The sequence below is a fragment of the Lactuca virosa genome, chromosome 2 (genome assembly GCF_052849685.1).
Source record: "Lactuca virosa cultivar CGN04683 chromosome 2, Lactuca_virosa_CGN04683_v6, whole genome shotgun sequence".
In the NCBI taxonomy this organism is placed as follows: Eukaryota; Viridiplantae; Streptophyta; class Magnoliopsida; order Asterales; family Asteraceae; genus Lactuca; species Lactuca virosa.
Window position 1 is genome coordinate 261,441,739 of NC_136427.1, and position 14,587 is coordinate 261,456,325.

At 34.4% G+C, this 14,587-nt stretch overlaps 1 protein-coding gene across 1 annotated transcript; it reads left to right on the forward strand.

Moving 5' to 3' along the window:
• Positions 1-12,966: 12,966 nt before the first annotated feature.
• LOC145156964 (heat shock cognate 70 kDa protein-like) lies at positions 12,967-14,587 on the forward strand. Its single transcript, XM_079076155.1, has one exon. It carries the CDS (start codon positions 12,989-12,991, stop codon positions 14,585-14,587), a length of 1,599 nt encoding a protein of 532 aa, XP_078932281.1. The 5' UTR covers positions 12,967-12,988.

Here is a 14,587-nt window from a genome sequence, read left to right on the forward strand (position 1 = left end):
CCCAAACCGAGCTTGTATAACTATTTACGAGCTCGAGCCGATTTCAGTACAAGAAAGCTCGAATCGAGCCAAGCTCGAGCATCATATAACTTAAACGGGCCCGAGCCGAGCTGGCTCGGCTCGTTTGCACTCCTATTCACACCACACCTCCTAAACTTATTGATTAAAACAAATCGACGGCTTTTAGCCCTTTTTCCATACGAAATATGTGAATGGGGCTCATAACAAGTCTTTTTCGGTTTTAGATTCCAAGATGTTTTTTAGCTTCTTTTCTACAAGACCTAGGACTTTCACATACCTTTTAGCCTTATTTAACTCTGCATCTATGTTGACTATTTGGCATTGGATATTATCTGAATTTATGGAGTTTTAAGTAAGTCGTGTAAAAAAATTGTTAAATTTTAGTTGCTTTCGGTTAAATTTGGTTTTTAGGATGTTTGTTTATGTAAGTTAGAGGGTGGCGAAGACCAGAATTTGGAGATGGAGGAGAAACGAGTGGGAAGGAGAAAGAATGGAGGGCCGAAGATGCGTTTTTTAGGGCAATAAAAGATGCGAAGGCTTGAATCTCCTTCCCTTTTCGCCCATCGCACCACCATTTTCGGCTTGGACTGCCACCGAACATCTTCCAGGGGTTGCTGTCACTTCGATCGAACCAACTCTCGCACCCATCACTTTTTCTTACATGGAAATCTCAATCGACAAAAGAAAGGAGGGATGAAGACGATGACCTGCTGTATATAAGAAAAGAAATTAGGTTAAAAGTGCATGTTAGCGTGATTACATGGACTATTTGTGGAAGCTATTTATCAAATTACTAAAATACCCTTGTTTATTTATTTAATTAATTAAACTTTTATTTAATTTTGATTGACCCACATTTATGCATACAATAACACAATAATTAGTTAAAATACATGAACCTATCTCTCTCTCTCTCTCTCTATATATATATATATATATATATATATATATATATATATATATATATATATATATATATATATATATATATATATAGGAAAAGTTCAATAGAGAACCATTATTAATCAAGGAACCAATCTAAAGCGTCAGAATTTAAAGCGATCAACGACAAAAAGAAGGGTTGTAAAATTTTATAATGGACGCACATGTACCGGATTATAACAAAACTCACTTCCTTTTTTTCATTTAAAATTTTTTTTAGGCCAAGTTTTTTATCGAAAAAAAAACCGAATATGCCGTTGTTTACAATTTTTCGTCCTCTTTCCATACAGATCCATGATGATATATAAAAAATGATTTTTTTTTTCGAAAAAAACCCACTTAATTTTCTTAGTTTTTTCAATATTTAAGTTTATTTTTATAAAAAAAAAACTAATTATACCAAAAATATTAATTTTTTGTACTCTATTAATAAACATCAACACCGATTAAAAAAAAAACTTCGAACAGTGTAGATTCACACTGTGAATCTAAACTGTAAATATTTCAATTTTTAACATTCACAATATGAAAAATCTCGAACAGTTCAGATTCACATTGTGGATCTGAATTACTATTATGCACACTGTGAATCTGAGAAGGTTCGCAAAAAAAACCTCGATCAGTGTAGATTCACACTGTGAATCTAAACTGTAAATATTTCAAATTTTAACATTCACAATGTGAAAAAGCTCCGATCAGTTCAGATTCACACTGTGAATCTGACTTATTATTATGCACATTTTGAATCTGAGGAGGTTCACAATGTGAATCTGAACAGGTTTACAATATGAATCTGAACAGGTTCACAATGTGAATCTGAACTGAAATATCGCTTTTTTTTAACATGAATATGAATCTATGTTTAAAAAGTACAAAAAATATGAATTTTGATATATTTATTAATGTTTTTTCTATAAAAAATAGACCTTAACTTTTTTCATTAAAGAAAATGAAGTGAGTTTTTTTCGAAAAAAAAAGTTCGTTTTTTATATATCATCATGGATCTCTATGGAAAGAGGACGAAAAATCGTGAACAACGGTATATTCGGTTTTTTTTTTGATAAAAAACATGACCTAAAAAAAATTTTAAACGAAATAAAGTGGTGAGTTTTTTTGTAAATGGTGGATTTTTTGGTATAATCTGGTGTGTTGCGTCAAATGTAAAAGTGTACATCTATTTCCTTGGCCGTTGATCGTTATGATTTCCGACGCTCACGATTGGTTCATTGGTTAATTATGATTTTCTATTGAACCTCACCCTATATATATATATATATATATATATATATATATATATATATATATATATATATATATATATATATATATATAGGCTTAGGTTATTTTGTTTTTTGCTAACTATTGTATGCCAGAATGCACAGATCTGGACCATCGGATGGAATATAATCAATGGTCTTGATCTGAGAGTCTATGATATTACAATAAGGTAGCATGTACCATATAATCACATAATTTTCATCATAAGGGTATTTTGGACAATTAACTATATTTAAAAAAGGAAATTTTCGGAAATTTAGGGATAATTAATTCTCCTAATTTTAAAAATCTGAAATTTTTTAAAGTAATTCAATATTAATTGATTTAATTCTATTGTATTTTTTATAATAACCGAATTTATTCTGTCAGAATGACATTTTGTTAGAATTATATATTCTATGAGAATGTGAGAATACATATTGAATGCTGGAATACATATTCCTATAGAATGAATATTAGTTCATATTTGAAACATTTTTTTAATTCAAGTCATTCTAACAGAATACGTTTATGAGTATTTTGAAACATTCTTGAACCATAAAAGAATAAATATTCTGACAGAATACATATTTTGACGGAATGAACTTCTTGAAAAATAACAAATTCTTGAACCATCAATTAAAGAATAAAAACAAAAATTACACAATTCTTAAAGAATATGGGTAACAATTGCTAAGAATAGCATTTACTGTTAAAAAATAAAACTAAGAACGATTAAAAATTGAAAAAAAAAACATCAAAATCTAACAAAAGACACTAATACATTCTAAAAGAATATTGTTGGTGAGAATCACTTTCAGTTTTGCAGTCCGTTCTTCAAGCATCTGTGAAACGAAATCCAATTGTAGTTTAGAACCCAATAACACATTAGCAAATGAAAAATAAAACATTAAAGTCTTTTGTACAAATCTGAAGACCTATCAATTGCTCCGAAATCCATAACCAATAATTGTAGAAAATGCACAAATTAGTGATGAAATATCATGATTCCATTCCAACAAAATTGAAATTCTTAATTCCATTCCGACAGAACTGTTTAAAAACTAAAAAGAAAAAAAACATCAAAATCTAATAACTTTAAATTCATTATCACAAAAAAGCAACGACAAAGCAATTTTCAAATTGCTTTAAATACAACAAAATCAATTTTCTAATTGAATAAGAATATGCCTCTCTTTTAAAATTATGGTCTAATCTTGATTTTAAATGTCTAAATGAACTATATTTTCCATAACACAAACCAAAAGGAAATAAGAAATTTAGGATTTGCCGAGTGATTTCAATTTTCAATGAAGTTTCAAAGATCTAATTAATGGAGTAATAAAAATAAAAAAAGAAATTCTATATTCTACTTAGTCATCTTTATTCTGAAGAAGGAAAATTCTATTGAAAGTGGACGTGAATGAAAAAGAAATTAATTATTTTTTGGGTAGTTTTAGACTTAGTCCTCCTAATGCTTCCATTATTGTATCAGGTATTTGAATGGATTCTTACTGAATGACTTTTTTTAGTTTATTTTAATTACTTTTCCCCATATTTATAGGCTCACAATTCATAAGGTTTTAAAGATCTCGTGAAATCGTCGTTTGTAGATTGAAAGATGATATACAAACATTGACGTTTTTCTGTTTTATAAATCAAGTTTTATCAAAACCTCCCACATATATTATTTAAAAAATCAAAAGTGGATTGAAAAAATATTACCTACTCATAAAGGGAAACGAAGATGCGTGGGATTGCCGTCCTCTTGTTCTTGTTCATAAAGGGTGCCGACGAATGAAGCCAACAACTATTCGGTACCTGCATAGTTTCTTGAAGCCCTTTGATTCCTTGAAGAATGAAGAATTTGGTGATCGGTGATGGAGATGATGGTGAAACTGTGAAGCCGACTCCTTTGATTTCTTTTTCTTTTGTAGGTGAAGAAGACGTGAGATAAAAGAGAGAGATTAGGTCAAACCTAATTATTTTGTTTCCTTAATTGAAGGGATTTAATTAAATGATCTCATTAATTGAATGTGTCAAAAACCCAAAAATACCCTTATTCATTTAATAAATTATTTAATTATTTGCTAAATTGTGATTGATGCATTTAGGAACACAATATTTGCTAGAAACATTTGAACCTATATATATATATATATATATATATATATATATATATATATATATATATATATATATATATATATATATATATATAGAGAGAGAGAGAGAGAGAGAGAGAGAGGTGGGTTCAATTGAGAAAATAAAAAAGGTTGAGAATGGGGGAATCATTCTCAGCCACTCATTTAATCTAAGCATAAAAAGACACAGTTGCAAACTTGTAAATATGATAACAACCTTCAATCTCAAATACGTATCTGTAGAGAATTAGATTACAGTTCAAACCCATTCATCGTTCATCATCCAAATTTCTTCTCCAACCTTCAACAATCATCCAGATTTCTTCAATTAAACCATCATCAACATCATCCAGTGCTAATCAATCATCGATTTTCGTCAATAACATGTTTATCAACACGCTTCAACAGTTAACAACAAAAATTCATTTTTGGTTCTTTTAATCCAACCTTCAATTCTACTTGAATACGATCAGATCTTCAACATCTACGATTAATTATACTCCCAGCGTCATTAGATCAACATCATTGATAATCAACAAAAAATCCACTTCTTATCATTCATTCAACATCGATTATCAAATAAAACTTCAAAATCGAGGTTAGAAAAAGATCAAATCGTTTTTTTTTTGAAAAATTTCATATAATTCTCTATCAATCTACTATTTTGTAAGATTTAAATAGCCAAAGTATCATGTTTTTAACATTTAAAAAAAGTTAAATTGTATGCACTTCAACTGTTTGATGAAATGCATAAACTAAATTATCACGTTATATTCATATATGAATATGTTTTCTCACCTGAATCAGTATATGATTATTAAAACAAAAAAACAAATATGCAAGTCTGTATGTTATTCATATGTGAATAATATATAAAAATTATATATATTTGTGAAAATACCTTGTAATATTCATATGTGAATATACTGTGTAATATTCATAAGTGAATATATCATCTAATATTCACAAGTGAATATACTATGTAATATTCACATGTGATATACCATGTAATACTACGTAATATTCAGATATGAAAATATTATCTAATATTCGTAAGTGAATATATCATCTAATATTCACAAGTGAATAAACTATGTAATATTCACAAGTGAATGCATCGTCTAATATTTAAATATGAATATATTATGTTTATTATATGTTATATTCATATATGAATGATACTTAAATTTTTAAAAAAATTAATCATAGTTTTTATTCATAAGTGAATAACGAATGTACTGTAGTAAAAATCTGATTCATTTTTATTCACTTATGAATAACGATAACTGAAAATATAAAAAAAATAAATTTTTTATTTTATCTTAAAACTATATCAATATGGATGTCTATTTGTAGAGAATAAAAAATCATGAATTTTGGTATATTTAAAATCATTTTTCGATAAAAATAGTTTCTTAAAAATTAAAAAAACGAAAAAACTATGTTTTTGTATATATTAAGGCAATGCTTAACATAGTTTAAGAAAACATGTTTTGTTGGAAAACACATGTCTATTCCTTTCCCATTTCCGCGGGTACGACGGAGGCTTTTGCGACAAAAATAAATGAGTGGCTGAGAATGATTCCCCATTCTCAACCTTTTTTTTTCTCAATTGAACCCTCCTCTCTATATATATATATATATATATATATATATATATATATATATATATATATATATATATATATATATATATATATATATATATATATGCTTGAAGCCTTGAACAACAAGCAATAAAAGAGAAGGAAACTATCCTACTTAGACGGATACAAGGAAAAGGAATCCTAATTTAAAACAAACTCCATTAAATACCGCGCATCCCCTAGTTATTATTAATTCTCATATTAGTCTTTGTAATTGGAGTACAACAATCCTTTCCTTGTTAGATAGCTATCTTTGTGTATATAAGGACTCTATGATATTATGATAATCATGAAATCAAGTGATTGAATTCCTTTAGTTAATACATTGACTCAAAATTCGAGCTGAACTTATCGCCTATTTCTTTTTAGTTATCTGAAGCTTTCATAGCTATCCTTTTCTGCATATAAGTATCCAAGACCATTGCTTTTATCACACGTTCTCGATTTTGTCTTTCATCAGTGGCACACGATTCCACCATTCCAAGCGTCCACAATTAAGGTACGTTATCTTCTTCCTTTTTGCTGTTATAAATACCGTATTGCAACTTTTGAATCTCTCATACTTTGTGCCCTAATTTACTTCTCAATAAGTTAGCGATGCCTTCCCTCCTCTGAACCACCGCGCAGATGTTTGTTTAGTATCTATGAGTAGGAAAATTGAGTAGTAAAAATATACAGAAGTAATGCGATATCTACCTGTCTACCTGAGGTAAAGTTGTTCGGAAAATATGAAGGTAATGCAGATAGCAGATATTGATCCTATGAACTAAAAAGAAACTCATCGTTGTTATAATTTCACTCTTTCACCCCCAAAGTTTCAAGAATGTGATTTCAAGGTTCGCACACCAAATTAGTATTTATTCTTATTTCTGTGCTGGTCCCACGTTTGAATTCAGATCAGATGTCATTGTCACGTCTTCTCCATCTCAATGAGATGTTTGGTTACATCTCAGGCTCAATGCTCGCTGATTAAGTTCTAGTTGCAGTGGCTTATTAAAACATAACTGCTGAATATTTTAGCCTTTTTCTATGCTTGGTTTTAGCCCTTTTTGCCCTACAATAAATGTGGCTTACAAGTCTTTTCCTATTCTCGGCTATTCTTAGATTCCAAGATGTTGTTTTATAGCCTCTAGCTCTCTACATTTATGTTGACTATTTATTTGGTATTAGATATTATTAGAATTTATAGCCTTATTTAGCTCTAGCTCTCTACAATAAATGTGACTCGGTTCTAGCTTTACCAAAAGCAATGGGAAAACTTGTTCTGATGTGTTCCAATTTCTTGTTGCAGTCTTACCAAACAGTCTTACCAAACACATACAAATTATCTGTACAGTCCGAAAGCAGTTGCCCAATATCAAGAGTCGCAGAAGATTTAAATATAAATTTTGAAGATTCTGACAATGTTTTTGTGTAAACCTCGCATTCTAATCTAGATTAAAATTCTTGTATTTTCTAAAAGATAAAAGATGTCAGGAAGAGGTAAAGTTCCAGCCATTGGTATAGATCTCGGAACAACATGTTGAGTATGAGTCCACAGAAATGTTGAGTGTGAATCCACAGAAATGTTGAGTGTGAATCCACAGAAAAGCTGGTCAAAAATGGCAGGAACAATGTGAAGTTGTGAAGCCACAATTGTTGAATGAAGACCCAGTTGTGTTTTTTGACTACTTCTGATTTCCATCTCTATATAAGAGATTATTCTGTATTTGTAAAACTTGTATCTAGTGTAACAAAGAAAGAGTGCAGATTAGCACCAAGAAATATAAACTCAAAGTTACCCTCGTGTGGACGTAGGTCAGAAATAGACCGAACCACCTTAAATCCCTCGTGTTCTTGTTTTTCGTGAGTTGTGTGTGTTTTGAGTCGTGTGTTAAGTGTCTCGATCCTAACAAGTGGTATCAGAGCAAGGTTTTAGCTCCAGAAGGTGATTTTCAGTTTTTTGGTCGAAATTTTTTTTCGTCAAAAACGATTTTGGTGTATACCGTTGGAAAGGTCTCGTTCCGAAGATTCCGAAAATATTTTTTTCTGAATTTTTTGACCACCGGAAGACGTCCAAATCGCCGGTCAAAGGTTCGCCGGAATAGTGACCGGGAAAACCAGTTCGCCGGAGAAGACGACACTGTAGCGCCGGAGCCTTGCCGGAGTAGCGACACTGTAGCGACACTGTAGCGTCACTGTAGCAGAATTTGAAAAACTCAGATTTGGTCCCTGAAGTTTCAGAAAATTGCAAGACAGGTCCCTGTTCTTTCAGAAAATTGCAAAAATGGCAGAAGATGGTAAAATCAAAATTGACAAGTTTGATGGAACCGATTATGGATTTTGGAAGATGCAAATTGAAGATATGTTGTATCAGAAAAGTTTGCATTTGCCTATGTTGGGCGAACAACCGGATGACATGTATGATGAAGAATGGAAGTTGTTGGATCGACAAGCCTTGGGTGTAGTTAGGCTTTCATTGGCAAAGAGTGTTGCGTATAACATTGTTAATGAAACAACTACTTATGGAGTATTTAAGGCTTTGTCCAACATGTACGAGAAGCCGTCCGCTTCCAACAAAGTGTTCCTCATCAAACAATTGGTTAACACCAAAATGAAGGAAGGCATGTCAGTTACCGCTCACATAAACGAGTTTAACTCGATTATCTCTCGTTTAGCCTCAGTTGCAATAAAGTTTGAAGATGAAGTACAAGCGCTCCTCCTTTTATCATCTTTGCCCGATAGTTGGTCAGGCACCGTCACAGCTGTTAGTAGTGCATCCGGCACTATTAAACTCACTTTCGAGAGTATTCGTGACTTGATTGTAAATGAAGATATCATACGGAGAAGCAATGGTGAGACTTCTAGTTCTAGTTCTAGTTCTTTATTGCATACAGAAAGTAGAGGAAGAAGAAACGAAAGAGGACGTAGTCGAGGCAGATCAAAGTCCAGAAAAAGGGGGCAGTCCAAGAACCGAAAAGATATTGAATGTTGGAATTGCAAAGAAAAGGGTCACTTTAGAAGCCAATGCCCAAAACTATCAGCTGAAAAGAAAGAAGTAAACAATGTATCCTCTGAAGAATCGGGAGATTTTCTCATATGCTGTGTTGAGAATTCAGTGGAATCCTGGATTATGGATTCAGGTGCTTCTTTCCATGCCGTCTCATGCCCAGATATGGTCAAGAACCTACAAACAGGTGATCTTGGCAAAGTTCGTTTGGCCGATGATCAAGTGCTTGATGTTACGGGTATTGGGGACGTAGATTTGAAGACCTCCATGGGAACCAACTGGACATTGAAAGATGTCAGGGTTATCCCAAACTTAAGGAGAAAGTTGATTTCAGTTGGAAAATTGGATGATGAAGGGTTTAATGTTCACTTTGGGGGTGGACAATGGAAAGTGATCAAAGGCAACTTGGTGATTGCCAAAGGAAAGAAGAAAGGCACTCTATACATGGTAGAGATACCTGGTGATGGTGTTCATGCAGTAACCACCAATCCGAGTCCATCTAATTTATGGCACCAACGACTCGGACACATGAGCGATAAGGGATTGAAGATGTTGGCTCAGAAAGGAAAGTTTCCAGACTTGAAGAAAGTCGAAACTGAATTTTGTGAATCTTGTGTTCTCGGGAAACAAAAGCGGGTTACTTTTGTAAAAACGGGGAAGACACCGAAAGCTCAGAAGTTGGAGCTTGTTCACTCGGATGTATTTGGACCAACACCAGTTTCATCTCTAGGAGGCAAAAACTACTATGTAACCTTTATCGATGATTCAACACGCAAGGTATGGGTCTATTTTCTTAAAAATAAATCTGATGTATTTGATACTTTTAAGATATGGAAATCTGCTGTTGAAAATGAAACTGATTTGAAGGTAAAATGCCTGAAGTCGGATAATGGTGGTGAATACATAAGCAAGGAGTTTGTTGACTATTGTGCCAAGCAAGGGATAAAGATGATCAAGACGGTCCCAGGAACCCCTCAGCAGAATGGTGTAGCTGAAAGAATGAATAGAACTCTGAATGAAAGGGCTAGAAGCATGAGGTTGAATTCTGGTTTACCTAAGACATTTTGGGCTGATGCAGTTAATACTGCAGCCTACTTGATCAACCGTTCACCGTGTGTTCCCTTGGATTTTAAATTACCAGAAGAAATGTGGCAAGGGAAGGAAGTAAGTCTCAAACACCTGAAAGTCTTTGGTTGTACTGCTTACAGTTTGTTAAAAGATGGTGACAGGGATAAACTTGATTCAAAGACCAAGAAGTGTACATTCATTGGTTATGGGTCGGATGAAATGGGTTACAGGCTTTGGGATAGTGAGAGCAGAAAGATAATCCGAAGCAAGAATGTCACCTTTAACGAAGCCGAGTTATACAAAGACAAAAACAACAAAAGTCCAGAAGATCAGAAGGAGTATGTTGAGTTTGAAGGTGTTGAAAAGAAGAAAGAAGCTCCAGTCGAAATCCCTGAATCTGGGGATGATTCAACTGACAGTGGGAGCTCAGGGGATAATTCCAGTAATGATTCTGAAGATGAAGAAACTAGTCCTCCAACTCCAGAGTCCCCAGTCACACCTCAAGTTCAACTAAGAAGATCTTCCAGAGTCACAAGACCACCAAACAAATACTCACCATCTGTCAACTACATTCTTTTGACAGAAAACGGTGAACCCCAGTGTTACTCTGAAGCTATAGGGTTGAAAGATTCATTGCAGTGGGAGCTAGCAATGAAAGATGAAATGAAGTCGCTTGAGAAGAACAACACATGACACTTAACAAAGCTTCCAGTTGGGAAGAAGGCTCTTCAGAATAAATGGGTTTTCAGGGTCAAGGATGAACATGATGGTACCAAACGGTACAAAGCAAGATTAGTAGTCAAGGGCTTTCAACAGAAAGAAGGAATTGATTTCAATGAATTATTCTCTCCAGTAGTGAAGATGACCACTATCAGACTTGTTCTCAGTATTGTAGCAGCAGAAAGTTTGCATCTAGAGCAACTAGATGTCAAGACAGCTTTTCTACAAGGTGACCTAGATGAAGACATTTACATGACACAACCAGAGGGTTTTTCAGGATAAAGGCAAAGGAAACTTGGTGTGTAAATTGAAGAAGAGTTTGTATGGTCTGAAACAAGCACCCAGACAATGGTATTTGAAGTTCGATAACTTCATGAGAAAAGTTGGTTACAAGAGATGTGACAATGATCATTGTTGTTACATCAAGAAGTTTAAGGGTTCTTATATCATTCTACTACTCTATGTAGATGATATGTTGATTGCCGGTTCAGACATGTCAGAGATCAAGAAGTTGAAGAAACAGATGTCTGAAGAGTTCGAAATGAAAGACTTGGGAGCTGCAAAGCAAATACTCGGGATGAGTATATTCAGAAACAAAGATGGTTCTTTAACACTATCTCAAGAAAAGTACCTTGAGAAAGTATTAGAGAAATTCAGCCTTAAAGATGCCAAGATCAGAAGCACACCTTTGGGAAGTCACTTTAAGCTTTCTAAAGCTCAGTCACCCAGATCAGATGAAGACAAGAAAGAAATGGCTAAAGTTCCTTATGCATCCGCAGTTGGTAGCCTCATGTATGCAATGGTATGCACGAGACCAGATATAGCTCATGCAGTGGGAGTTGTTAGTAGATTCATGTCCAATCCGGGAAGAGAACATTGGGAAGCAGTTAAATGGTTGTTGAGATACTTGAAAGGGACTTCAAAGACGACATTAAATTTTAAGGGAAAAGACGTAGTTCTGAATGGTTATGCAGATGCAGATCTTGGTGGTTGTAAAGATTCATACAAAAGCACCACAGGGTATGTCTTTACAGTGGGCGACACTGCAGTAAGTTGGATGTCCAAACTACAGAAAAGTGTTGCCCTTTCAACCACAGAAGCAGAGTATATGGCAGTTGCTGAAGCAAGCAAAGAGCTTATATGGTTGAAGAATTTTCTCAACGAACTTGGCAAAGAACAAGATGATTGTGCATTATTTTGTGACAATCAAAGTGCAATTCATCTTGCAAAGAATCCCGTCTTCCATTCGAAGACAAAGCACATACAGCTGAGATATCACTTCATCAGAGAAAGAATTAATGATGGCACTCTGAAGTTGAATAAGATCAAAGGAACTGAAAATCCAGCTGATATGTTGACTAAGGTTGTCACCTTAGAAAAGTTGAAGCTTTACATAGCTTCAACTGGCCTTCAGGATAATTGAAGAGAAGGCCAGGGTAACTAGGAAGGAGTTAAGATCAAATACAGATGCACAGTTGAAGCACAGGTGAAGATTGTTCCGTGGCTTCAAGTGGGAGATTGTTGAGTATGAATCCACAGAAATGTTGAGTGTGAATCCACAGAAATGTTGAGTGTGAATCCACAGAAAAGCTGGTCAAAAATGGCAGGAACAATGTGAAGTTGTGAAGCCACAATTGTTGAATGAAGACCCAGTTGTGTTTTTTGACTACTTCTGATTTCCATCTCTATATAAGAGATTATTCTGTATTTGTAAAACTTGTATCTAGTGTAACAAAGAAAGAGTGCAGATTAGCACCAAGAAATATAAACTCCAAGTTACCCTCGTGTGGACGTAGGTCAGAAATAGACCGAACCACCTTAAATCCCTCGTGTTCTTGTTTTTCGTGAGTTGTGTGTGTTTTGAGTCGTGTGTTAAGTGTCTCGATCCTAACACAACATACTCTTGTGTGGCTGTTTGACAGCACAACCGTGTTGAGATCATAGCAAACGATCAAGGAAATCGGACAACTCCCTCTTTTGTTGCCTTCAACGACACTGAACGTTTGGTTGGTGATGCTGCCAAGAACCAGGCTGCATATAACCCAACCTACACCATCTTCGGTCAGTTATAATTATATATTTGTTTTTTATTTTTTTACATTTATTTATTTATTTTTAATAAAGGGGTCATGGCTTAATACCTGGTTTACATATATATGTACAACAGACGTTAAGCGGTTGATGAAATTGTTCAAAAAGACATGAAGTTGTGGCCATTCAAAGTTGAGGCTGGAAGCGACGACAAGCCAAAAATTGTAGTTACATATAAAGGTGAAGAGAAGGAATTTTCCGCTGAAGTTTTAGCAAAGATGAAAAGGGTAGCAGAGACATTTCTTGGATCAGATGTTGAAAAGGCAGTGATTACTGTTCCAGCTCATTTCAATGATTCTCAACGACAATCAACAAAGGATGCTGCTAAAGTTGCTGGACTTGAGGTTCTGCGCATGATTAATGAACCTACTGCAGCTGCAATTGCTTATGCTCTAGAAAAAAGAGCTTGTGAAATGAATGTTGTAGTTTTTGACATTGGTGGTGGTACTTTTGATGTTTCTGTTATCAGTATTGATAGAGAGGGACACATCCAGGTTAAAGCAACGGGTGGTGACACACATTTAGGTGGAGAGGACTTTGATAACCGAATGGTTAAACATTTTGTTGGAGAATTTAAGAGAAAGCACAAAGAGGACATTAGTAGCAACCAAAAGGCTTTAGGTAGGTTGAGGGTTCACTGTGAGAGGGCAAAGAGGATTGTTTCAACAGCTGTTCAGACTAGAATTAACATTGATTGCTTGGTTAATGGTATAGATTTTTCTTCAAAGTTTACTCGTGCAAAGTTCGAGGAGGTCAACATGGATTTGTTCAATAAGTGTATGGAACCTGTGGAGCAGTGTTTGAGGGATGCGAATATGAACAAGGATAGCATTGATGAAGTGGTTCTGGTTGGTGGATCAACCAGGATTCCTAATGTACAGAAATTATTGCAAGAGTTCTTCAACGGAAAGTCACTTTGCCAAAATATCAATCCTGATGAGGCTGTTGCACATGGTGCTGGAATTCTAGCAGCACAATTAAGTGGCATGGGTGATGAAGCTGTGCAGGGTCTGGAGCTAATTGACATTACTCCTTTATCACTTGGCTTTAAGGTTAAAGGAGATCTTATGTATGTGTTAATTCCTAGAAATTCACCTATCCCAACAAAGAAGGAAGGTACATTTTGTATGTCCTATGACAACCAAACTGTTGTAAATTTTGATGTTTATCAAGGTGAGAGAGACAAAGCTTCCGAGAACTATCTCTTAGGAAGACTTGAGCTATCTGGATTTCCTTCTGCTCCAATGGGGGAAGTTAAGTTCAATGCATGCTTTGAGATCGATGCTGATGGGATCTTGAATGTTTCTGCCAGAGAAATAACCTCTGGCATGAACAAGACAATCAAGATAACGCACAGTGGTAGTTTGTCGAAAGAAGAGATTGAAAAGATGATTGCAGATGCTGAACGATATAAGTTTGAAGATGAAGCACACTTAAAGAAGGTGATGTCCCATATAGCTCTAGACAACTTTGTTTCCAAGGTTCAATCGAGTCTTAAAAAAATGGGGCTTAGTGAAAAAGACTTGGAAGACCTAGACCAGCAGATTGCAGAGACAATTGAGTGGCTTGATGAGAACCCTGATGCTGAAGAGGGTGAGTTGGAGGACAGAAAAACAGAGCTTTACAATGCATGCACGCAGAAGAAGTTAAGCCATGAAGCAAAAGCTTCACTTAATAGTTTATTTGATTCAGTAAACTTTGAACGTTGA